Source organism: Eretmochelys imbricata, chromosome 9 (assembly GCF_965152235.1).
Source record: "Eretmochelys imbricata isolate rEreImb1 chromosome 9, rEreImb1.hap1, whole genome shotgun sequence".
Taxonomy (NCBI): domain Eukaryota; kingdom Metazoa; phylum Chordata; order Testudines; family Cheloniidae; genus Eretmochelys; species Eretmochelys imbricata.
Window position 1 is genome coordinate 81,987,059 of NC_135580.1, and position 26,262 is coordinate 82,013,320.

At 40.6% G+C, this 26,262-nt stretch overlaps 1 protein-coding gene across 6 annotated transcripts; it reads right to left on the minus strand.

Annotated features, from left to right (window-relative positions):
• Positions 1-3,048: 3,048 nt before the first annotated feature.
• Positions 3,049-22,284, minus strand: RLIM (ring finger protein, LIM domain interacting). 6 transcript variants are annotated; one of them, XM_077827217.1, is made up of 7 exons: positions 22,102-22,284; positions 19,361-19,566; positions 18,189-18,892; positions 15,573-15,680; positions 12,777-12,969; positions 11,029-11,112; positions 3,049-9,915 (listed from the first exon to the last, which is right to left on the minus strand). In XM_077827217.1, exons 5-7 carry the CDS (start codon positions 12,943-12,945, stop codon positions 8,375-8,377), a joined length of 1,794 nt encoding a protein of 597 aa, XP_077683343.1. In that variant the 5' UTR covers positions 12,946-12,969; positions 15,573-15,680; positions 18,189-18,892; positions 19,361-19,566; positions 22,102-22,284; the 3' UTR covers positions 3,049-8,374. The 6 variants fall into 6 exon arrangements, with proteins under 6 accessions (XP_077683343.1, XP_077683342.1, XP_077683344.1 ...); XM_077827216.1 differs by having other exon boundaries at positions 15,573-18,892; positions 19,361-19,420; XM_077827218.1 differs by lacking the exon at positions 18,189-18,892.
• Between the last annotated feature and the right edge of the window lie 3,978 nt (positions 22,285-26,262).

The following is a 26,262-nucleotide window of genomic DNA, read 5'->3' on the forward strand; positions in this document are numbered from 1 at the left end:
TTCTGCTCCTAATGCATAAGTGCAAAAGTCATTTTGCTATTAGAAGAGTTTTTGTTCTCATCTATCTGCACTGTGAGCCTGAGGCATAAGGCCACTGACTGCATAGAGAGTCCACTGCTCCCTGACGTACAGAGGGCATGATGGAATGTCTTTCACAGTCCTTCATGGGAAGTTGAAACCCCTTTTAGAAGATGAGCACTTCAACAGAGCCCTGCATCAGTGAAGTTACAGGAAAACATTGCTCACAGACCTTCATTTTGGATTAAGTTACAGTCCTGCTGCAGGGGCTAACAGCCTCAAGAACCTAAATCATCTTCCCAGTTCACACAAGTGTTCTCCACTTAAAGCACCTATCAAACCTATGAGCAACTTCCTTCCTTATGTTCTATACCCATGTGAAAGCAAGTCACGGAGCCACAACAGCACCTTCTCAGCGTTCACAACTTCTGCTTGCAAGATTGCAGCTCTCCCATCTCCCCAGCTCCACTGACAATAAGATAACCAACATACATACCCGGGAGGTACGTTTTCATGCCACTTTTGCAAAGATGCTGGAGTTCATGGTAGAGATAGACATTGAACTGTGGCTCGAGCCACAAGAGAGGAGTAGCAAGAGAGTTGCACCCTTTCTGATCTGATCCTGATCATATCTGGTACAGAGGAGCAGGGAGACAGTTAGTTGTCTCTAGATATTTATGTTGATTTCTTCACTGCAGTAATAGACTGCAAGGTATGCAGGACTACGTGGAAGCAAGCCTGAAGGTGATTCTAGAAGGACAATGCAGAGTTGAAGGTCATGGGCCTGAACAGACACGGAGGAGCTAAATTATATAAGGGTTTGAAGGCTAGAGAAACAGAGCTCAAAATTTGATGCAATGAAGGAACTGGAAAATAAGTGAGGTGGGTAAGGTTTTTTGAGGGAGTTTTTGAGACAGAAGGGGATTCATAAGGAATAGATCAGGATTTCTCAAACTGGGGAGGTCACATCCACCCTAGCCTAAGGGTTGTGGTAGCAGCTAGATGGGAGGGAGGTCCTGCTATAGAAAAAGATTGACAAGGAGCTCAATGGACTAGACTAAAATCACACAAGTTAATAGATCAAGGCCCAACAATATTAAAGATCAAATTTCAATCTATGAACCACTGAAACAGTTGTGTCCCTCTGGGACAATACAAATCACAAAACTCAGGATGAAGCATATAAGAGTTGTGGATAAAGCACCCTCGGGCAAGGAGATCTGACTAGAAATAAAATTCCAGAGATTAGACAGATCCAAAACTAAACTATCCTTTAGGAAACACTGCAAGTCCTTCCACCATACAAGTCAGTCATTTGCACAACACTGACTATTCCATCCTACCAAAGCATACCCGTCCAATAATAAAAACAAAGAACTTTTAACAAACCAAACAACCAACAAGCCAAACAATAAATAGGCTAAGCAGAGTTTTTACCCCCAAAAGTGAGGAGAGCCAAAGATTCCAGGATATCACTATTGCTATTGATTTTACATGGAAAATGCTTGGATCCTATAGTGAAGGGTGCTAGTATAAAACCCTAAAACAGACAGAAGTTAGAATATAGAGAATATTTTTCTTTAAAGAAATTGGCACTGGTAAAAAGGCACCTTAGAAAATGAAGTCTGCCCTCTACAGAGTAGGTACTGTACAGTACAGACAGCAGGAGTAACGCAAGCTTCTCCTTGCAATCACATCAACACTGAGTGGGCAAGGCCATGAGAGATCAGTTTCAATGGCCATTTCATATAAGAATTCCAACAAGAACAAACGATGCTAATTATGGTGGTGGTTTTTAATAATGTGGCTGTTGCCACTTCCCAACAGAGACCAACTCACTTCATATAATGAATATCAGTACCTACCGGAGGCACACTTGAACCAGTCATCTAGAAATAAAAGGAGGTGGAGATTATGATCCCCATCTGTGAAACAGGGACACAGAGGGAGAAAAGCAAAGTGACTTGCCCAAGACTACAAAGTCTGTATCAGAGCCAGGATTAGAACTCAAGACTTCCCAATTCACAAGCCTTTGCCTTCAGAAAGATTAGATTATGCCCCTAATTAAACAGATAAATCATCCTTGAAGGGCATTGAAAGCATCTTCACACAGAGGACACTACTATTTTGTGTTGCAGTACACTTAAGGGTGCCACTTTCAGTCCAAACCAAACTCAATACTGTTAGTTTCTGATGCAAGACACCACTTTTATCAATAAATGTCTGCACAAAGTTAGAGAAATTGCACAAAGCACAGACATGGCTCTTATAACTATGTCTATGTAAGCCTTTATATTATCCCACGCAATCCTATCACTATTCTCCTACTCCTGCCTTCCATTTTTTGTTACATCTTGTTGAACGCTGTCTTAATAAATACAATTAGACCCTCCCACCCTTTGTTTCAGACATCATCCCATGTGTCCAGGATTGGTCTTTGCTTCCTACTCATAGAGCATGCATGGAGAAACATATAGTTTTCCACATCCTCCAAAAGGTATTTAGTTTCCTTCTCATTCATGTGGAGCACTGCACACAGGTCAGAGATTAATTTTAAAAGGAAGCCTCTGGCCATAGATGAATTTATGCCATCTTGACAGTGTTTCTATGGCCCTCTGCATGTTTCTAGATTGACTTTCACCGTTGAGGCCAGGTCATTGATTTCAGTTACTGAATAGCACCCATAAATCACAGCTACTATTTTGGAAGATGAATTAAAACTATGTCCTTGTATTCTATGCAACTGATTTAGTGAACTCTTGTATGTGGTGAGATTTATCCCTTCAGTTTAGTATACAAAGAAGCAGACAAATTCTTTTGACAAAAAGCCATAGGTTGTTCCTATTCCTTTCCTGCTCTCCCACTTCAAATAACAGACTAACACGGCTGCTACTCTAAAACCTGAAAAAAAAAAAGGGGGATTCCTATCACATTTATCATGAGATATTAACCCTGGTAGTCCCAATTACATTCCCACTACAGAATGAACACCACCCCCCAGTCCCCAAGGAGCGATGATCAAGAACAAAATTATCACTTCATGCATTTTATTGAGTCTATTTAAATTTGCATTATGACATCTTACATAGGAAACAAACTCTTCCTAAATGTTAGCTATCAAATATGATCAAACTGTTTTATGACCTTTTAGAGTACCATTTTGTACTAAAGTCCAATATAAACAATGTAAAGCACTGTACAAAAAGGAAAATTGTTACATTCTCAGTTTAATACAGGGCTTCCCAGCCAACAGCCTATCAGATATAGGGAAGGGCTCTTGGGATTTTAATTTAAGTGACGAAAACCAGATAATGGAACCAAGTAAGGTTCAATAATGGATTCGCCCATAAGAAAAAGGAAATCTCGGTGCAAAAGAGGTTGGGAAGCCCTGATATAACAGAATCAAACTAATTTTTACACAACATAATTTAATGTGCTTTGAGTAAATTACATTACCATTAGATTTGCTTGTCTCCTTCCCCTCAGCAACCCAACCCAAACAAAAAAAAGCCTCTTGTAGGTGAAAATTTGAAATATTTCTAACTGTGTTGCTTAATTCCCTTAACATGGCTCCAAGTTAACACCTCCTGGGAGAAGCCAGCTAATTTGGCATAGGCATTTCCATTACAACTGCATACCTAATCAACTCAAGATCCGATCACGTAACCCTAATCAAGTCACATAAATCCCCAGTCGTACTGAGGATGAATGGAAACACCAGATTCTTATACGGAATGCCACATTACAGTTATAGTAAGGGTCTCAAATTAACAATGCAAAGAAAAGTTAAGGCTGCAGCTAAACAGCTAAACCCAGCCAGCTGAACCTTGATATTGCAATATATGTGCTGATTAAGAACACACACTGTTGGAAGACCCATAGAATACCTAGGCACACTGGTACAAAATGGAAACCAATGCTTTAACTAAATTTCTTTTCTCATCTTAAAATTAGACCCTAGCTACGATAACATATCTCAGACCATGAATTTCCTCAAAGTGTAGGCAAATATTTTAAGATAAATTTCATACTGAAATTAGATTAGTGAAATGGTCCTTTGGACACTACATATTCGCATAATCCATGGATAGCGGACAGTCATTACTGTCCATTGTGTCAACATTAGTTGAAAACACATTAATCTGCAAGTTGGCACAATGGCCAATCATGGCTTCTTCAAAATTTGTACAGTATCATGTTAGTGCAGCTGCTATGCATGCACACCAATACTTCCTACAGAAAGTCCTTAAGAAACTTTTAATGAGTAGTTTCTATGCATGCGGTGCAGCAACTACCCTGTCAAATAACACTATTTTCCAAACAAGGATCAGTTAACATAAATGAACTAACTGCCTGCAAAATACTATTTGCAAAAAGCTGTTTATTTTTATTTTTATTTTTTACAAAAGTGCAAGTAAAAGAAGAATCCCAATAAAAACCAATCACTATTTTTCACAGTTCTTTCACTTAATGGATAAAACCCATTAAAAATGTCTACAAATTTGCAGTTTGATTAGAACTATATGCTGCACTCTTACAAAACAAAAGATTGTGCACTCTTCTACATTTTAAATACCTAGGGGTAATCCCAAACACCAGAAGGATGGCTGTCCACAATGTGCAATTGTGTGTGTGTGTGGTTTTTTTTCTTTTTTTCTTTTTTTTAACATCAGCTTTCCTTATACAAGCTCTAGCAGGGGAGCTTCTTCAGACACAAAACCAACTTAAACAGCAAAGAAATTAATGTTTTAATAAATAATGGAGTCAAAGATGTGTATTCGCCCCAACTTTGAAGGAGGGTAAAAAAAGCTTCCTCAAGATGGCACTATAAACTAAGGAGAGGAGAGCAGCAAATGTATAATAAGGCTACCAGAATCTTTTAAATTTATTCATCTATGTACACGTGGGCATTAAAAAATAACCCAAAAGATAACGGCTGTGTTTTAACCTCTCAGTGGCCACTGGCATCCAGTAAAGTGGCTGTAAAAACAGTGCACATCCATCTACAATTCCAATGCTGAAAAAATAGGTTTAAGCTTAAGAAAGCTATAGATGCAAATATGTTAAGAATGCTTGGCACCAAAAGGATTCATATATTTTTAAATAAATTGATTCAAGAGACTAACTTTACTAATTGTGAGCACCTCACTAGAGACGCTTTTATACTTTACCTATAAAGCTTGCAATTTAATTTAAAATTGAAGTATTAATATTGGCTTTTAAAGCTTAATATAACTTTAAAGGAAAGAATGACACCCATAAATTTATTGTACTATACTGGAATGAACTAAACTACCTTATAATACTAGGGCCTGATCCAGCAACCCTTATTCAAAGGAGAATTCCTGCTGCTGGATCAGGCCAATAATTTTCCACAGATTTGTTTTGCACAATTCATAATACGAAAGTAATTCATAAACGCCACTGAGTTACTGGATGTAGCTCAGAGCACAGTTATACCATTGCTCATTTCCAGAACTGTTGTGGACGTTGGTAAATGCCTCATCTACTTAAGAGTTCCTCACTAACAGCAATATCAATCATGCCAATTGTTTGAAGTCAAAGAAACAAACCCCAGTGCTACTGGTATAGTAAGTTTAAAAAGGAATTTCATTATAAATAATTAAAACATTTGAAACATTCAAAGGGTTCTTAATTGAGGTGAACACTGGTTTCTGGTACCTTTTTGGGAACCTCAGACACTAAACCGTTGGTACAATTACATAAAGTTAAAACATTAAGGCATACCACTTTTAGGCAATCATAATAAAACTACAAAGATGGTTGTTGAACTGTATAGTTCTTGGAAACCAAGAACAATCTGAATTAACAAGAGTAACTTCTTAATGAGGTATTACAGCCTTGCTCCACTGAGTATCGCTTGTTGCTAATGGGCTCATATTATTCTAATTTCTGTCCTTAGTCCTCCTAAGACATCTGATTTTAAAAAGCTAAAAGTGTATTTAGAAATCAGTAGCAAATACCACTATAAAATATTTCAATTTTAATTCTACAGTCCAAGTCAGCAAAGACTGTTACTGAAAAATGCAAGTGATTGCATACACTTATGTGCACACTACAGAAAAGATTCAAAATCATGGTGTCCAATGTTTGAGAAGTAGTTTTGGTTTAAGATTCATTAGCTACATTCATGAATCAAAGTCCAACCAGTAACATTAATATCTAACCTCCAATTTTATAGCTGAACACATCTCAGAGAGAAAACATTCGAGAGCATGTATTTGTTTATAAATGTTTTAAAAACATATGATAAGGAACACCCTTACAATGATGGAGCGTTCCACCACAAGGAAAGCGAGCTCACCAGCCAGTCAGGATTCCCCACTGAACTGGGGATGACAGGAAAATGCACTGTTAGAAAAATGGGAGCGCTCCAGAACACCTTGGAATCCTGACCTGGCTGGTGAGTAGTTCAATTATAATGGCTTTAACAGCTAGGATGACGTTCTATGTAACCACCACTCAAATACTGAAGATCTGTTAACGTAAAAAGACAGGACAGGTTTGGTTTTGCCATCTGAGTATCGAGCAACAGTTTGGACCTAGCCAGCAAGAGCAGTTCATATCCCTAGTTAACAACTACTATATTTTTTACTTGAAACAGAACACTGCTTTCCTTGAGAAGCATGTAGCGTTGGCAAAGCTACTAAAGAGTAAAACAAAAGGAAGGTTTCTTGGGGATGGGGGATATGGGGAAGAGGTTTCCCACCGTGTAAAGACAGCTGAGCTATGAACATTTCCAAAGAAGACTTAAAATTGTGTAAATGCATTTATAAGATCTGAATTGTGATAAGCCCACATTAACTTTTAATACAAAATGCAACTGGAATTTAGACAGTCTTTAACAGTAAAGAGACATGCCTAATATTTTACTTTAAGGAAAATAAGTTGCAAATTCAAACAACTTGAAATTTCATTTTTTAAATGTATTCCAGTAACCAACAATTTAAGATTGGCAATTCGTTTGATAAACTTCTGTTAGAAGATTATTTCTCAGTTACACCTAAATGTTAATTTCTCTACCCTGGACACTGCAACTTCCATTGATATTTGGAGGTCAGTGTGTTAAATCAACTACCAAAGTTCCAGAGATTAACTATGTCATTAGGGTGGAAAAAGAAAAATTAATTTGCCAACATGACTGCTGAAAGTTACATACAGCCCCCTCAGTGATTAAAATACAGCTTAATACAAAACTTGGGCAAAATCCTCACTGAATGAAACTGGTACATACAAATTTGTATCATTACACATCAGTAACCATACAAAGAAAAAACCAGTCTTCAGAGCAGGTTTCTATTTTTTTTTTTATCACCACCTTTTTGGTGGCATTACTGAGCCAAGACATTGCAATTATAACATTCAATTGCCATCAGTTTTAATGCAATTAAGATGTCTAATTCTTAACTGTTTTATGTTACAGTAGCTGTTCACATAAATTAAATAGTACAGATATGCACTGCTCTTGACAATAACATTTACAAAAGCAGCTCGCTTGTATTTAGTTTGCTGTGTGTGTGGTGGGTCTTATATGAAAAGCATTCTCTTCATTTCTAAGCATGGTACAATTTTAATTCTTAATGCATTAGTACAACAGTGCACTGGAAAAGTACTGAGCTTCTACAAAAAAGCTTTACAATTGTAAAACAAAAATTGTGATTTTTTTATTTAAACAAGCATAGGCATATCTTATATTTCCACAAGATAAATATCCCGATTAAGCAATCAGCTCACTCTACAGCGTGCCATAGTGATGGGCTGGAGACAGCTGTACAATGGGAAAAGGGCTACCATTAGTGTTATCTGCACTCACATGTCCAAGAATACGCAATACGAAAGTTAACCAAAATTATATTTAAGGGTGCAGTTGAATTAATTTCATATTCAGTGGGATAGCTGGGTTTGTTTTTAAAAATCCACTATGAAGCATGTGCTGTAGCTAGGATGACTTCTCAGATAAGTTCCTTAAAGGGATGAGCTGAGCGCTAAGGTCTTTAAGATTCACAATGCATGGGGAGGGGAAGGGAAGGCGGGGGAAGGAGCTTAACAGTCTTGATGATGGGAAAAAAAAAAGAAATTTATAGCAAATAGGCATCTTAGGGGAAATAAAATTTTCTGAAATTCGAGACACTGAAACTGAATAGATTTGGAGACTCTGATTTAAAGAGATTCCCATTTTAAAAGCTTTAATTCTGAGAAAATGTTTCCATGAGGGAAGAAGCAGCCAAACTCATTACTTTACATTGAAGCACCACTCAAAAAGTGGCCATAATGAAAGTGACTTTGTTGCCCATCACTATTACACCAGCTGTTCAGCCAAAAATTCAGATCTCATTTAGACAACACTTTCTCTGTTACCAGATGCTAAGACTGCTCTACGACAAATAGGACAAGTGGAATTTTCTGATAACCAGCGATCAATGCAGTGGACATGGTACTCATGGGAACAAGGCAGTTTACGAAGCTTGTTGCCTTCTGTGTATTCTGTAATACAGACACTACAGGTTTTCAGAGCATCGCTTTCACCAAAATTCCTCCACGCTAGGTTGTCAATTTGTTCTTTGGTGAGTCCTCTTGGCTGGTCATCATCATCCTCATTTAGTAGAAAAAACTGCGCTAGGCTAAGGAATGGTAAAGAGCCACTTTCTTCAAAAGTGACTGATCCTCTCGTATTGCGACCTTCCCGCCTAACAGATGTTGAACCTCCTTCATTACTACTTTCATATACCTCCCCTGAGCTACCCTCGGTACTTTCACTGCGTGAACTAGTACCACCACTGTCGCCTCCGTTCTGTAGCTCAGGAGCATCTACATTTTGGTTTGGGACTGGGCCACTAGGATCTGCATCACCATCACTGTACATATAGTAGTTTAATTCTCCAAAACCTGTCATTATCTGCCTCAGAATGGTCTGAATTGCGACTGAAGTTGTCTCATTAAAGCCCGTGTTTATGATTCTACGAATAGGAATCCTAATGGTACTGACATAAGTTCTCACTCCAGCCCGTTCTGAACGTGAAAATGTGCGCCTAAGCCCTCCACGTTCACTTTCATAAGTGACTGTATTGTTTGGTGTCTGGGACCTGGATCGGGTTCGGTTGGCTATGCTGTCTCTCTGCCGATATTCTCCTGGACGGACTCTTCTCACTTGAAGATCAAGAACTATGGTAGGTGGCCTCTGTCCAGGAGCTGCAGACTCACTGCTGCCATTTGTTTCTGAAGAACCTAATGCTGGAGGAGCAGGTCTTGTTTCAGGGGTTGAAAACAGAACTGCATTTTCACTTGCAATCTCAGTCCCCGTTGTATGTTGCCTTAACGTCACATGCTGTCTAGTTCTAGAACTTCCCTCGGATTCATTTACTAGGGAATGATCAAGAGTCTGAGATGGCATATTGTGAGGAGACCTGCGAGGAGTCTCGCTTGCTGGATTAATAGGTGACCTACTTCTATCAGTCCTAGCCCGGGTTCTTCGTTGTTCTGGGCTCCTGCTTCTTGCTCTTCTCTGGCCTCTGACAGGAGATGCTTCCTCAGTTGCTAACTCCTCAGAGGTACTTCTGTCTGATCCAGGCTGCCTTACAGATGGCGATTCAGATCTTGGAGTCTCAGTGTCACTTTGGCTATTTTCCAAATCCTCACCATTGGAGGGCTCTACAGATTGCTCATTTTCAGCTTCTGGGTTTGGGTTCCCATTATTACGGTTGACATTTATTTCCAAACTGAATCTGAAATCACCACTGTTAGGGTTAGTCCGGCTCACTGCCCTCCAAGACTGGTTTCCTCTTTGCCCGCTCCGTGTGGTATTTCCAGTCTGTCGTACTGAATTAAGCCAGTCTATTATGGAATCTCTATTAGAAACATCTTCTGTGGATTCTGCACCTGTCAAAAGAAAGGGAACTACCAAAATTAGAGAACTGAGGTAATTCTCAGATTAAATTTTCCAAAAATATAATTCCTTAATTAAGCAAGTTACAGTTTTAAAATATTTAAGCCTTTTAAACACCGTAACAGTTTCATCCTTAACATCTTGATTAGTGTCATGTCTAAAAGAGCTGTTTCTTTGCGGGAGCATGAGTGGACATTTTTCTACTGCCAATAATTATGCCTCTTTAGAAGTTGTAGCCAAATAGCAAACAAGTAATCAAAATAATTATTTCTTGTAACAACTAAATGGAAAATCAGTTATGTTTCAACTGTAAAAAAAAAAAAACATTAGATGTTTTTTACTTGCTTGAATACTGTCCATTCAATGGTCTAGTATAGCAGCAGTTAAATCACAAAACCAAAGCCATGTCTATATTTACAAGCGTATAGAGGCACAGCTGTACAGATATAGTTGTGCTGCTGTAAGAGTACTTGTGTAGCCACATCATGCCAACAGGAGAGAGTTCTCCCGCCAACAAAATGAAACCAACTCAATGAGGAGCTCTCCCACCAACATAGTGCTGTACACATGAGCACTTATTCTGGCAAAATTTATGTCACTCGGGGGAGTGGTTTTTTCATATCTCTGAGCAACAAAAGTTTTGCCAACGTAAGTGCTAGTGTAGACATTGCCTTAGTGGCCTGGAATACTTGGTTCTCTAGTCTAGCACACTCATTTAGCTAACAATGACAGGGTTCAGTGGGACCCATGTGTAAACCTTTCTGTAGGGAGGCAATGTGGCAACCTTGAGAGGAAAAGAGTAAAGGTGAGAAAATGTGGGAATCTCAGAAAGCACTCCAGTAAGGGAACAGAATGGAGAGAAATCTAAACAAAAATAAAGAACTGCAGAAGTGATCACAGTGCAGCAAAATATAAGTGCGACATGTTCTAGCTGAAATCTCTTCAAAACTTTGACCTCTGAAGCAGATAACAGATTATCTTCACTTAATTCTAAAACACTGCTCACCTCACACCTGCCCAGGCTTAACATATTCCATTCCTGCATTCAAGTTAAGATCTATACTGGGCGCTAAAGTTAAGAGCTTCCACAAATACAGTATATATACCTCTATTCTCATCACCGTTTTGCTGTGGTGGACCTTCTTTAACTTGATGTAGCCTTCTCATCAGTTCTTCTTCAGTAATTTCACCTTAGGAAGCAAGCAAAGATTTCCAAAACTATTTTAAAGGCAGATATGCAAAGGCAAGAATAATCCATAGCTTAAGAGTACATTACATTACATTAGATTACGCCTACATTCTCTTTGAACTGCAAATACTGTCCTAACAAGATACTGACTGCTTTTAAGTGTTTTCTGAATTCTGACACACTGTGATACCTAAGTCAGGGTAGCCAAAGCATAAATCACAGCCCTCCAACACTATTGCCCTTAGGTAAGATTTGCTGAGGCTCCAGCTAACGAAGAGTTACAACGTGCTCAGAAGATGGCAAAATGCTTTCTGGGTCTTATAACGACATGTCAGCATTATTCTCCGTCCTACATCAATCAAGGCCTCATTTACAAGAGAAAGTTGCACTGGATATCTAAAAGTGTTATTTTAAACTGATTTAGTTAAACCAGTGCAAAAACACCACAGCGGACGCATTTCAGATTAAGAGTTGTTGATTTCAGTTTAGCACAAATCTATTTGGAATCAGTTTTAACTAAACCAAAATAAGCCACTCTTATACTGAAACAAGACTGTTCACACAGGTTTAGCTAAATTGGTTTTAAAATGACACCTTTAGTTAAACCACTGAAACCTTCTTATGTAGAAAGAGCCCAAGTGAGACTCAGATACCTGGCAAGATGCCAATGCAGCCCTCAGTAGTACAGACTTTGCAAGTCCCAGTGAACACTAACATTTTCTTAAAATTGAATTAGCACATCTAGTTTAACCTAACAAGCTCTACACTATTCATATTACCTTCAAGGAATGGTCTACTGCAGTGGTTTTCAAACTTCAGCACTAGGTCGTGGAATGCAAGGCAATGGGTTGCCTTGCTTAGCACCCAGAGAGCCTGGTGGCCGGCCAGTAAAAATTAATAGTTCCTACCTGTTCTGAGTCTGACACCGTCCTACGCCCCAGAAGCAGCCAGCAGCAGGTCCGGCTCCTAGGCCGGGGCGGGGGAGGGCGCATGGGGCTCCACTCGCTGCGCACCTCTGTCTGGGAGCTGGACCTCCTCTGGCCACTTCCGGGGCACAGCACAGTCCGCGGCGCCAGGACAGGCGGGAAGCCTGCCTCTGCACTCGGGTTGTGCCACTGACCGTGAGCCGCCGGAGGTAAACCCACACCCAAACCCCGTGCCCCAATCCCCTGCCCCAACCCGGAGCCCCTTCCTGCACCCCAAACCCCTCATCCCTGGCCTCCCTCAGAGCCTGCACCCCCAGCCCTGACCCCCTCCTGCACCCCAACCCCCTCCAAAGCCCAAAGCCCCTACACACCCTGAACCCCTCATTCCCGGCCCCACCCCACAGCCCTCACCCCCACACCCCAACCCTCTGCCCCAGCCCTAAGCCCCCTCCCACACCCCAAACACCTCATCCCCAGCTCCGTTGGGTTGCGGGAATCAACAATTTTCTTCAATTGGGTCACCAGAAAGGAAGTTTGAAAACCACTGGTCTACTGTGTGCTCAGCTAAGCAGAAGAACTACTCTCTACAATGGCATAAAATAGTAGTAAAAATATCAGAAATGCTGAAGACACATTCAGCACCAGAATGGAGAGAGGAACTAGGTAGTCTGAAAATGGGTGCAGAGGCATTCACATTCGTAAATTAAAGTTTTCATGCTACCTACATGTTTTAACATACCTGGTGTTCCTAGCAAATTGTTATCCCTCATAAGCCTATAGTCCTCTTCATTCAGGTTATTTACAAAGTGATAAAAAGCTTCTTCGCGTTCTAATCGATCCAGCTGACTCCGGCGCTGTGCTTCTGAGTGATCAATACTTCCTTTATCGTTAGAATCTGAGCTTTCCATGTTGATGAAAGAGTGGGAAAGTATCTAAAAAAGGAGAGGAAAACTACATATTTTGAAAACCATACATACAAAAATGAATAAAATAATCTGTAATGCTTATTGACACATTCAGTGGAATTCAGCACAATCTGTCGTTGAACTTGACTCTGACAACACACACTTAATCACTATCATATATTTAAATTATTTAAGGAGAAATTTAGTTTGCTGATAAAGTTCCAGTTATATGGGTATCTTGTACCACAATTTAAATCACTACTTGATCCAGAATTTAAATCAATCATTTTAAAAATGCAATATGTTTAGGGAAGCATAAAAATTACAGACCAAATCCTTCAGGCAATCTTTCGTGCACCCAACATTGCTCAGGAAGGAGACGTCTAAACCGCCTTATAGCATACCCAAATGTTGCAGCTACGTGACAAAGCAGAACCTAGAGCAGCCTAAAGGCTGCCTTAAAACAATCCTGTGAAGAACATGAGTCATCTGAATCCAACACTATGTTCCTTTAGAAGGCAATTTTAATAGGATTAAGCCTCCCAAGCTCAAGCCTATAAGGAAAGGAAGTGCCTCATGTTACTCATCAGCAATCCTTCTGGACAATTAAGAGGAATAGCCAATCCCCAAAAGCATTTGGAAGAAATGTGAAAACTAGGAAGCAGAATTACAGCATAGTAGATTTTGGGTGCCACAGAACACCTTGCAATACAAAGATCATTCAGCTCCTCGGGATAAAAAGGTTCTGTAGAATGAATTCTGGAATTTAGTGCCAAAAGTAATTTATTAGACAGCAGTTAAACTGTCAATTTTGATGAAGTGGAATATGAGACCAAAAAGTCTTATGTACCTGGCATATTGCCAGATGTTTACAGGAATCCAATATATATGCATTCTCCCCACACTTTTCCTGCTTCAGGTAGGTTAGAACCTCTAACACATCTCTCAACATTAGTGAGATATGGTAATATCTGCATTTGGTCAACGTTAACAGTGAAAATGTATCACCTCTGGAGAAATTATGTTAACCGTAAACCTACCCAAATGGAAGCCAGAACAAGGAAGCCTGGTTATTAATCAGTATGCCTCACCAACCATGATGTAAAGCACTGTCTTACACAACTGTGGGAATGCACCAGTTACTCAAGTGGCTGGTTATCTAGCTAGTTTTACACCTGATGGAATGCTCCTCTACAACATTTCCACCAGAAATGTTTTCTTTTTTTAAACAGCTCCTGATGCCTCTTGAACATATTGAAAGGGGGGGGGGGGGGGGGGGACAAAAAAACCACACCATTCTGAGTTTTGTGCTTTTTAATCTGAGAATTTCCAAATATAATAGGATCTGTTTCTCGGCCACTTGCCTAGTGCAGTGGTTTTCAAACTGTGGACCCTGCGGGTCTGCAGACTATGTCTAAGAATTCCAAAAGGGTCCACACTTCCATTTGAAATTTTTAGGGGTCTGCAAATGACAAAAGGTTGAAAACAACTGGTCTAGTGCATGAAACGGATCCTCTTTTTGGTTTCTAAACAAAACTGTCAAGAAAAATCAAAATGTCTCTACAGTTTAAATAAATGGTCCCCAACATTTCTGTGGGAATAGCATATTGCTGTTCCCAGAAGACTGTGGCGGGCTCCAGACACCCCGCCGCCAAAATGCAGCAGTGGCAAGAAGCGTCACCACCAAAATGCTGCCAAGAAACGGCAACGCTTCTCGGCGGCGCAGTGTCCTGCGGGCACACAAAAATGCCCTGGTGGGCGCCATGGCACCTGTGGGACCACTGGTTTAAATCATAACGTCTCCTAAATAGAAGAGAGGCATTGCATGACCTTCAAGGCCCATTTGTTTACACACATTTAGGTAACTTACACAAGAGTTACTGTGTTTGTCTTCTTCCATCTCCAAGCCCAAAATTACATGTTGGATGTGGCAAATGTAATTATTGGAAGAAGGCCTCAGAGGAGGGTCTTGCATTTAGATTCAACACTATTAGGTTTACTCCTGGAAGCTTGCCTACATTAGGGATTTTCACACTGGTATAGCTACCCCAAAGTAGCTTCACCAGTGCAAACACCTAATGTAAACTCTGCACCAAGCCAGTTTATCCACCTCTAAGAAACAGTTCTCTTCTACCCTAGCCATTGCAGAATATAGGCATATAAATTCTACATGCCTATCACTAGGACACTAATAGTACTACAATGACAATGGGGTTTCCTTGGTTCTGCCTAGCTACACAACAGGATTTCAATAGCGGCGGTAAAGCAGCACCATTACCAGATTACTATGCAACAGATGCCTATGGAAACAATAACTAGATACAGTTAGATAATTGAAGCCCACTATACAAATTGTGTCTTGAGTGTAATGCACTATCTTGATGCCTAAAATGAGACCTATCCACTAAAATGTAAACATCACATTAAGATATCAGAAGCAGCATATTACCATAAAGCAAGAAATGCAAATAAGGGAAAGACACACCATGTCTGTCAATACATTATGATAGACATAACTGTGGCATCCTATTAAACCTGTGTAGGGGAGGTCATATATAGTATGTTTCACATCAGTGAGTTTCCTTGCTTTTATTGCTTTAGGTCAACTTAACATGAGATTTAGTTCTTACCTGCGTAACACAACCTGAAATTTCCCTTCTTCTGTCAGCACAGAACTGGCGAGGGAGAGCACAAATGTCTGGAGGAGCTCATGTCTCTAAGATGTAGTGAGTGCAGATCTGTTGATTATAGCCAACTTTAGTTTATCCAGTAATGAAACTGAACATCTTTATGGAAGCACAGTAAGATTTGTCTAAAGTTCGCTGGAAACAAGAGTCTGTACAGCTACTTGACTGAAACAAGTGAAAGTTTTCTTTAAGATGGTGATGGGAAGTGTTTTTCAGCAGCTGAATAACCAGATATTATTGCAGTAAACTCTTAAATTGGTGTGCCCACTCTTTGACAAGTCAGTCAAGTGGATTCCCTGTAGTTACTCATTAACAATCCACTCAAAGGTGCCAGGCACAAATGACTAGTGTCCTCCTTACCATCACTACAAAGCAGCAGAGTCTATGAAACATAGCAAGAAGTGACTATCTATAGTTCAAGACTTTATAATCTACAAGGGAGGAGTTATTTTATGGTCTCGGGGGTATAAATGATAGAGAACTAAAGATATTCATTTGGTATTGAAAAAAGTTGCCATTACCAGTTACTTTGCTCCACTACCAGTACTAAAATTATCAATTCATTGATACTGTGACAACTAGGCCTGAGTAGAAAGTCATAAAAATATATGGCTTCTAAGTTATAGCCTATCTATGAACGAGGGTCAGGCATCACAATTCAAGAATTTACTAAAATAGCCATTTAAGAAATTCACTTCAGACCCCATACAATAGTAAAATGCGAAAACTCTCAGTTCACCTTTATCTTTACTACTTTACACTTATATGGTACCTTCCATCTGAGGATCACAAGATGCTTCCCAGAAATAAGTGTTAATTGAGCAGATGACACAATGACCTACCAACTAAGTCTTCCTTGCACGAAAATAAATAAGCTGTTTCAGGCCTTAGTAAAATAACCCAAAAGCTATCTGAGCTGAATTTACAGGGAAGTACCTTAGTATATGTTCTTTTGTTTCTGTAAGTGAATAAAACCCACCTAAAATTAAGTTGCAGTCATTGCTGAAATCTGAAACTTGTATAAAGTAAAAGGAAACTTGAGACCCTAAAGGATCAAAGTCTTTCCAATACACTGTCTGAAGAAAAAGGAGCGATTTAAAAAAATAAAGTTGTGCTCTTCATCAGCAATATCTAGTAGGTCTCAAAGCCCTTAGTAATCGGAGGAAAAAGACTATGAGCAACAAAATTAATAAAACAGCAAGCACTGTTAAGAACTGTCTGGAGACAGTTAATCTCCTCCAGAACGTCTTGTGTCTAAATGATTGATATTTTAAGATGAAATTAAAATATACGGGTTTCAATATTTAAGAGGGACATCATTTCATTTGGCATGTACAGGATATTTTCTAGAAAATTAGATTCCTATACATTATGCAGATTTCTTGACTCTCTTCCCAGAAATTTAATTTATAACTTTGAATACACAAAAGGGATGGTTAATAGGTGGAAACGGTTTAGCAACTGTGCCCAACAAGGACTAATTTCTAAATAATGATTACCTACTACAATACTTAATGAGCTATTACCAACTGATCCACTTCCATCCTAAAAGAACTAGTCATCCTTTCTGATAATCAGAGGTAAATTGTTGTATCAGTATAGAAGTCAGAGTTGCCCTTCCCTAAACCAAACTTCAAGAAAAACGTACAAGACAAAACTCAGATGTTGACTTGAAAATATACACATTCCCTACCCCCAAAGATCACCTAAATCTCCAATAGGACTATTAACCCTCTTTCATGATGAAAGCTCTTCCCTACTGCCCTGTCAAGAAAAGCTCTCCAACACCAAGTAATTTACACTGAGAGAAATTAAAACTAGCTATTAGAATATCTTGAACTCCATTTCTCTCAAGGTATAAAAATATTTGCAAAGCCTAAGTCATATTTTAAAGTGCCTTATTTAACATGATGTGACAACCAAATTAATGACTAGGCTTCAAAAAACAAACTAGTACAATCTGTGCTCTTCTAAGATGCACAAGAGAAAAAACTAGTAAATAGTTTTAATGTAGCTATGTCAAACACCAAGTACTTTATAAATAATTAGTTGCAATACATTAAGAAACCACACATTTCATGTGTTTTCAACCTTGAAATTTCATCATTGTTTATCCTGTAAATCCTTGCTCTCAAAAAACAGACCACAGAAAATGACTGTTGAGTGAACCCAATTATTAAGAGCATTAAAAAAAAAATACAAGCATGTGAGGGAGAGGGCTCACTGAGATTTGCACCTCAATCCTACAACAAGATACACACAGACGGACCACTGTCTACCTACAGCCCCTCTTAAAATAATGAGTTTTCCACATAGACACGTACTGCAGGATCAGGGCCTTCAAATCAGTCTGAATATCTACAGCGTAGAGACAATAGGGGATTAAGTTTTCAAATTTTTAAAAGTCTGCCTTACATGTTGGGCTTATTCTTTGCCTGTTGCTATTAACTCTAATGGATGTAGTATGAATGTGCATTCTAAAATAAAACAAAACACCTACAGAAAGTTCTTAAAGTATCTATCTGGAAATTAAATGTGATGGAGAGAGACTTATCTTACCCCAAACATTACACCACTCAAATTTCACCTGTACATTCCTTGCTTAAAAAAAAATTAAGCTGGAAAAATGTCAACTTGCCAAAGAACACCAAAAAAAGTATGTCTTTTTACAACGTATTTGTATAAAATGCTATTTTAATAAAGAAACAAAGATATTCCCAGAGCCCTAACAAGCAGAAGCCATAAGAATCAGAATATCATTTTAATCATAGGTATGACATCGCAATAGAACGTATGTCAATACTTTCACGTATCCAATAAAATGTTTCACTCGTAGAACTCCACTGTCAACTATGAGGGCTCAAAATGTTATAATTTTCCTTATTAAAATAGCATTTGTCAAAAAGACATGTTGAAAATGAAAATAAATATGACATTATGTTGCTTTTGGTCTTTAGATTATACCACAGAAGAGAAGACCTATTGGACATGAGGTATCACAAGAGAAGTCTCATGAAAATGGTTCTCTCTTGCTCTAAAATTGAGCATCCTGTAAGGTCAGCAAGCAAAACGCCCACTCTGAAGTTAGGAGGAAGCAGCACTGTGGTATGTCAGCAGCCAATGTCGTCACTGAAAGGGAGAGCAGCAAAAGTAGGGTAGCATCCTGGGGAGCCAGACCCGCAAAACTGATGACCGTCGAGTAGTGCTCAAGTTTCAGCAGAAACAGGACCTCCGGTTAATGGAAGCTCTAAATCAAACATAACCTGTAGAATTTCAATGCAAAAAACATGTAACTTCAACACTTCTTTTAACTCCACTTAATCCGCAAAATTGTTGCTATTACAGATTCTACTGGAGATAACAGGCCAATGCTATGCTGACAAACAACTACAACCAACAAATGAGGATTAGGGTACAAGCCTATCCTGGTTGCTGTCTAATTCATGAAATACTCCCAAATATCATTTTTTTTTAAAAGAATACCTTATTTAATAACATTTAAGTTATATATTATGTTTAAATATAAAACCTAGCTGTACGTAAAACTACAATCTCATCATCTGATTTTGAGGACAAATCAAGAAACAGAAATTCATGTACATTATTTATGAGATTATGGATACAGATGCCTCTGGCATACTGAATTTGTAAAAGACTGTTCTTGTTGGAAGTTTTTTAAAAAAGTTATTAAAATTAAGAGGATAAAGTAAATGTATATTAGTATATCTTACCTAATCAAGTGTTGCCACTTGATTTTTTAGCAATGAAGCTGCTCAGCTTTGCAGTCCTCACTGAAGGAAAGAGTTAAACATCAATACTTCAGATCAACCAAGAAATACCAATTGGTGTCTGCTGACATAAACCAGGACAAGAAGATGAAATTGCAGCTTTATATGCATTTTATGTTTTTTATGCACAGCCAAGTGTCTCATACATTCTGAGAAGAGAAAAGCAAATGGAAATGTTGTGACGCTTCAAGTTACCTTTATATACCCATGGAAAGATCCATCCCTACATTAAAGTTTAACACTAACACATTTTTTAAAAATATGGGTTGCAAGATAGGTGCCTATGTATAAGAAATTCAAAATAAGAGATCCTGATGGCAAAAAGGTATACACGTGCTATGTTTTATCCTTTCCATACTTCAACTGGCTTAGGTTTTTATAAGTTCCTGCCCCTCTTAGACTTCACCTAGAAGAGGATTTAAAGGTGTGTTAGAACATGTCAGCTAACATGCTCTAAAAGTCTAGTGTAGACTATTCAGCTAGTAAGTGATCAGTTAATCTAGTTGGGTTTCAATTAAACCAGTTTAGCATGTGTTAGACTATACAATGCCTTGTCTCCACTAGATTTGTTAGAAGGTGTTACTAACATTCCTACAGACACCTTTAAATCTTAGCCTAAACACATTCTTAAGAGCTTATCTATACACAAGAATTGTACTGTTTTAACTCTATAAGGGGCTACACCAGTATAAATATTTTGGTTAGAAAAATCATGCCCTTAACCAAACAAGTGCAAAATATGTGTGAAGATTAGGCACCAGGCTGTTCTGAGTTTGGTGGAGAGATGAGGAGTGCTGAAACTGTCAACTCTCTCTTTTCTGTGAGGTAGTTAATATGGACTGGACAACATGTTTATTATCCAGGCTAGGGACCTGCTATTTGTTTGATGGTCACATCACCTTATAATTAACCACACCAATATTTATATATGACATTAAGAGCCAGAAGAACATACATTTTTAGTACTGCTAACTGGGGGAGGGGGGAAGAATGCAGTAATTATTTCCTTTGTAACCTGTTTAATAAAATGTGTTTTCCTCTTTTGATGAGCAGTTAGATCAACATTTCTGACCCCTTTACTTTCCAAATGATGATTAACCATTCCAAAACGGGCATACCTACGCTGGGCATACATAGGCACCTTTAACCACTGGGCTGTCACCATAACATATCCAATCCCAGACGCTGGGAGAAGACATTTAACTTCATCTACAAAATGATGGAGTTACTGTTTAATTTTCAACTCTACCTATCAACTTATCATGGCTGAAATGATTAGAAGATGGATGTTACAGCTCCTTTACTATTTCATAGTCACCTCCAACTTGAAATTAAACAATATAGCCAATAGTGCAGATGGGAAGTAAGACTTCGGTGTCATGCTGTCCACCTAATTATTGTTATTTGTGTACCACTTCAGTTTGAAAGCTCATTTATTCAACACTAAACAGGGCTCTTTATTTATTCACACCAAAAAATACAAACTGTATCCAGCGTTCCAACTTAATGTCCTAGGGAAGTTTTTTGTTGAAAACCCTTTTTGTAAGTATATCAAATAGATAGATAATGGATCAAGAATAAGTCCATAAGATACATACAGAATAGATTTTGGTCCTCCTTTGAGATGTATGACTACAAACAACATAAGACATCCCAGGATGACCAGAGTTTTAACCTCCATAAACATTCCTAAAAGTAAAGGAGTACTTGTGGCACCTTAGAGACTAACGAATTTATTTGGGCATGAGCTTTCGTGAGCTACAGCTCACTTCATCAGATGCATACCGTGGAAACTAAAGTACAGATCATTTTTACATTACCCTCAGAACATTTTGGAGGTGTGGTAAATAAAGGTAACTGGGAAGTAAGTGAGACTAGACAGAAAATGGGGATCAGAAGGCCATGAGTTTTCGTGGGTTACAAAACTATAAACAACCTGGACACTTGGAAATAGAAGAGGCCCCAATAAAAGAGGCCCTCACAGAGTGTGATAGGGAGAGTCCCCTCCACTTCTCTCCTCACGATGGGGCTCCTTGCTCCTGGTGTGGGGAGGACAAAATGAAGGCTTGAGCCTGAGAAACTACAGTTCCTTAAAGGAGACCCTGGACAGGAGAGAGAGAGGCGCAAGTTTCCCTACAAACCCAAAGGCCTAGTTTCAAGTTTCAATCCCCCTCAAACCCAGCTGGGTATAGCGGAAAGACAAGCCCCGAAACCCCCGAGAGGGAGCTTAGCCCGGTGCCCAACCGGAGAATGGGTCCCCTTCCGGGCTCAGGCCGTGCGGAGTTGAAGGGCCCTGAGGTGTCTGTCAGTCCTCCCCCGCCCGAGGGGATGGGGCAGGAAGTGAGGCTCCCCTGCTGCCGACAAGGACCCGCGCTCACACTTGGGGACGGGGTAGAGAGGACCAAGGGGTCGCCTCCGTGGAGACAGGGAGACCAAAGGGGCCTGCTGTCCTCCCTGCCCCAGGAGCGGGGATCCCCACCCACCGCCTGTGCGCCAGGGCCCTCTTCCCAACGTCCCCGGCTAGGCAGGGTCGGGTATCGAAGGGGGGCAGAGGCTCGGGGACACAGACTCCCCCTTTCCGCCGGCAACCAGAGCAGCGGCGCCGCCGCCTCCTCCTCGCCTGGGCCTGGGCCTCTCCCTTCCCTAGGCCATTTTGAAAGTCTGCGTCCAGCCCCGATACTCACCCGCCGCCGCCGCCAGGCTCCCTCCTCCCCCCGGGTCTCGGTCCGTTGCTTGCCCCGGTGCTCAGCGGGCTCGGCCCTGGCTCGCTCTGCTCCGTCCCTCCCCGAGCGGCAGCAGCGTCTCCTTCCCTCCCCTTCTCAGGCGGCCATTTTCTGCTCCATTGTTACCAGGGAAGTGGGGGGCCGGAAACAGGAGCAGCCGCCAGAGGAAGTAAAGGAAAACTCAATGCGCATGCTCACTCCTCTCCCGTCCGGCGTACGCGAGGCGCCTGACACAAGCCGCCATAGAGCTTGGAGGACCGTGCAGAGAGAGCGGTCCCACTCACCGGCCAGGCAGCCATTTTGGATGGGGCCAAGGAGGAGGGCGGGGCGTTGCGTGATCCCCTGAAGCGTTGGCGAGTGGGCGGTTAAGGCTGAGCGGGGCCAGACCGGATGCGTGCAACTCCCGCCTGCAGTGCCGGTGAGCGCGGGGCCCGAGCCCACGGGTCCTGCCTCGCACCCCAGCGCGGGGGCCCGGGGCCTTGTCCAGGGGGGCCAGCCTCCATCGCTGGGCGCTCAGACAAGACCCTGGTCTCTAAGGTGTCGGGTGAAAGACACGGGTCGGTTGGGCTCTCGCACAAGGGGGATGGGCCACGGTGAACCTATGGTTGCAGGTCGGCTGATCCCAAATAGGGTTACCAATAGGGTGACCAGACAGCAAGTGTGAAAAATCGGGACGGGGGGGGGTAATAGGCGGCTATAGAAGAAAATGCCCCAATTATCGGGACTGTCCCTAATCTGGTCACCCTAGTTACCAGTTTTGGTTGGATGAATTCCTGGAGGTTTAATCACATGACATTATCTTTAATTAAAGATTCATCTTTAATTCTCAGAGACTCCAGGACGGTCCTGGAGGGTTGGCAGCCCTAATCCCAAACCCAGAGTTTGGGCCAGTGAACTGGCTTATTTCATGCACTGAAGATTAAAATCCTTCGCTGGGTATGGCACATGATGGGATGATATTAGAGTCCTAAATAAAAACGAGTGTTAAAACACCCAAAACGTGGTGCCACACAAACTGACCCACCAGATGCATACATGTAGAAGCATAAAAATACATCACAAAGAGCAATGACTGTAAGAGGAGATGTTAATTCTTTCATTATTTGATCTGATTCCTGGTATCCTGCAGGTTATGATAACAAAATAGGTGTGTGGTGTTATTTCCCTATAGTTTTTCATCCCAGTGGATTTTCTGTGCTATATGAATTACACAGCAGAGGGGATGAGGTTGAATTTGCACATTGTTCAGTTAGCTATGCAGATATGTATATGTGTGTATTTATTAGCAGACAGACTAAGCAGCCATTAACACCAGGTTTTGCCATTTCTGAGTTCACATATACAGATTCATGAATATCCAGCAACCTTTACGGTGTCTAAGGCACTTCTGGGATTTTCTATTTCAACATAAGAAATTTACAGTTTGGATTTCAAAACACCAGTGACCAAGGAAGAGTTAGCATTTGTTAGGCGGCACTGACTGTAGTATGGCCTAGGTGCACTGGACTGGCCCTCGGTGACTTGGATTCTATTTCTAAGTCCGCTACTAGCTTGTTGGGTGTTGCCAGTCACTTTGGGTTAGATTCAGCCCACCTATCTTTTAGGTGCCTAGAAAATCACTGGTTTTCACAAAGCCTGAGGTAGGCGCCTAGGCTCCGTGCAAAATGAATGGGGTGAGATAGGCCTCTTAGGACATGTTCCACCCAAGTCAGCATGCTACATGGTCTCACCTAAGTAGCCAAGGGGAGGGGTGTATCCAAAACCCCACCACTCTGAGGGAGTTTGGCACTTAAATCTGAGCAGCAAGAAGGCACCTGGGAATCTCAGCTGCAAACCCTCTTCTGATATTAGGACATCCTGCAGAAATGGCATAGGCACCTTTCTCATACATTTTAGCCTGGCAGTTAGGATACTCGCCTGGGATATGGGAGCACTCTGATTCAAGTCCACCCTCCACCTGAGGTGGTAGAAAGGATTTGAACAGGGCTTTGCTATCTCTTAGGAGAGGGTCCTAACCACTTGGCTTGAAGATAGTCTGATGTGGGCAATCCCTCAGGTTCCTGTTGAAGCTGTTCCAGAAATAATTTAAGAAGTCACTGGAGCAGGAGGACTGGAGGCTGGGTCTCCCACTGCCCTCTTGAGTGCTCTTACCAAGCTACAGTGTCATTCTCATATTTGCTCTCTCTCTCACACATACACACATACCCCCAATTACTTTTTCAGGCAGAATGTGCACTTGAACCAAGTCATGTCCCAGGTGAGTACCCTAACCACTGGGCTAAAAATTATGAGGAAAGGCTTCATTTCCTCCACCCTCCAGTTATTTTGTTTGGGTTTGCCTACAGGGGTCCAATCCCAGAGGCAAATTCTGAACACGTTCACTCAATCAGGCCCCACAGGCAAGTTCTGTGGAAGAACTACGTATCTTCTCACGGTTCGTGCATCCCTCTGGTGGTTAGGCATCCAGATGCTTCAAATAAGGCTGCAGTGGATGCTCCCAGAGACAGAAACGTAGGCACCTACGGAACTTTTGTTGCAGTATTTAGATGCTGAGTGAATTCTGGCGCCTACAGCTTTCAAGGACAGCTGAGTTGGAGTTTAAGGAATCCCGGTGGAGCCTGATTCTGGGATTTAGATGTCTAAAATGGTACTTGGGCACTCAAGTCCTTTTGTGAATCTTGTCCTTCAGTGCTCAGTGCCTCAGTTTCCCCACCTGAAAAACAGAGATAGTGATACTGACCTCCTTTGGAGAGCACTTTGAGATCTACTGATGAAAAGCAGTCCATAAGAGCTACAAAATAAATCCTCATTATTTGCATACTGGGTCTGTCATATCTTGGTCATTCTTCTATCATCCTATTATGGGGAGGTACAAGGAAATACTTATTCCTACAAGGCACATATGATGGATTATATCCCTGTGCTATTACTGTTCCATAATAATCCATTGCCACCATATATGACCCTTCCAGGACAAACATGCCTCACTTGTGATGTTCTGCAAGAGAAATAAATCCAGTCAAGAGAAAAACAGACCACATAGAAGTGATGGAGAGAAGATCATGGAAAAATTTATGGTCCCAATTTTTATAGCCACATGAGTTCTTTGGTCACTACGTAGTTACAGAATTAGACCTGGGCAGGTGGGGAGGGGAAGGTTGGACATGTTGAAGCTGACCTTTAAAGAAGGGAAGTATGAAACAAATGAAAAACAGAGGGGTTCCCTAAAACTCTGAGAACATCCCCTCTTAATGGCCTGGAAATAACCTTCAGAGATTTGGAAAGAGACAACTTCCAAAAAATACATCCCCAGTTTTAAACAAGACTACTTGCATGAAGTGACAGGATGCTTCAGGAAATTTGTGTACTTCCAGGAAGATCACAAAGAGAGCTGTATGTATTCTGCAAAGTGGCTAGATTGTTTGTTGTGGTGGACGTGTTGCTTTGGATTGTTGTTTTGTGTGTGTGTGCGCACGCTTGCTTTACTGTGTCTCATTGTAATATGAAAGGGAACAGTCTAGTTTTTGGAGATTAAATTTAGACTTTATAAAAATTAAAATGAGGAAGAAGATTGGGGAGGGGAGGGAAGATTCACTTAACATGACATATTTTAAAATTTTCAATATCATTGCCCTCTAGCTTTAAGAACCCCACACATAATGACAATATTATGCTAGTACTAGTGCTAGAGAAAATAGACTCATCAGTTTTAGTGTGTGTTTTTAATCAGTTTAACTTCCAAGTAGGTAAGAAACAGAAAGTGAAATTAATTAGAATATATAGCAAAAATGACCAAGGTCCAAATTACTGTCTAAGGTGAGTGAAATTTTACAAAAAAAGTAAAAAAAAGGCATCTGATGAAAACTAAATTTAACACTTTAAAATTATTTTTCAGCTTTAATATGCCGCATTGTTTTAGTAATACAGGGAAGAACATGCTTTTTTTAAATAGGTCTTACCTATGCACAGTAGTTTTGAAAGTTAAAGCTCCTCTAATTAACTGGGGACACTACAACCTCTAGAGAAAGGGAAGAAGAATGGAGTGTGTGTCAAAGTTCCTTCTATGCTGCACGGCAGGCTATCAAGGGCCACGCAGGAGTGGAAAGGCGGCCTGGACCTGCT

What these genes read in the sequence shown, in the direction of transcription:
- RLIM (XM_077827220.1), bottom strand. Translation starts at nt 12,945, where the DNA reads ATGGAAAGCTCAGATTCTAACGATAAAGGAAGTATTGATCACTCAGAA. An exon ending in CAATTTGCTAGGAACACCAG is followed by an intron (nt 11,113 to 12,776) that starts GTATGTTAAAAC and finishes TTGCTTCCTAAG; the next exon opens with GTGAAATTACTGAAGAAGAA. An exon ending in AAACGGTGATGAGAATAGAG is followed by an intron (nt 9,916 to 11,028) that starts GTATATATACTG and finishes TTCTTTTGACAG; the next exon opens with GTGCAGAATCCACAGAAGAT.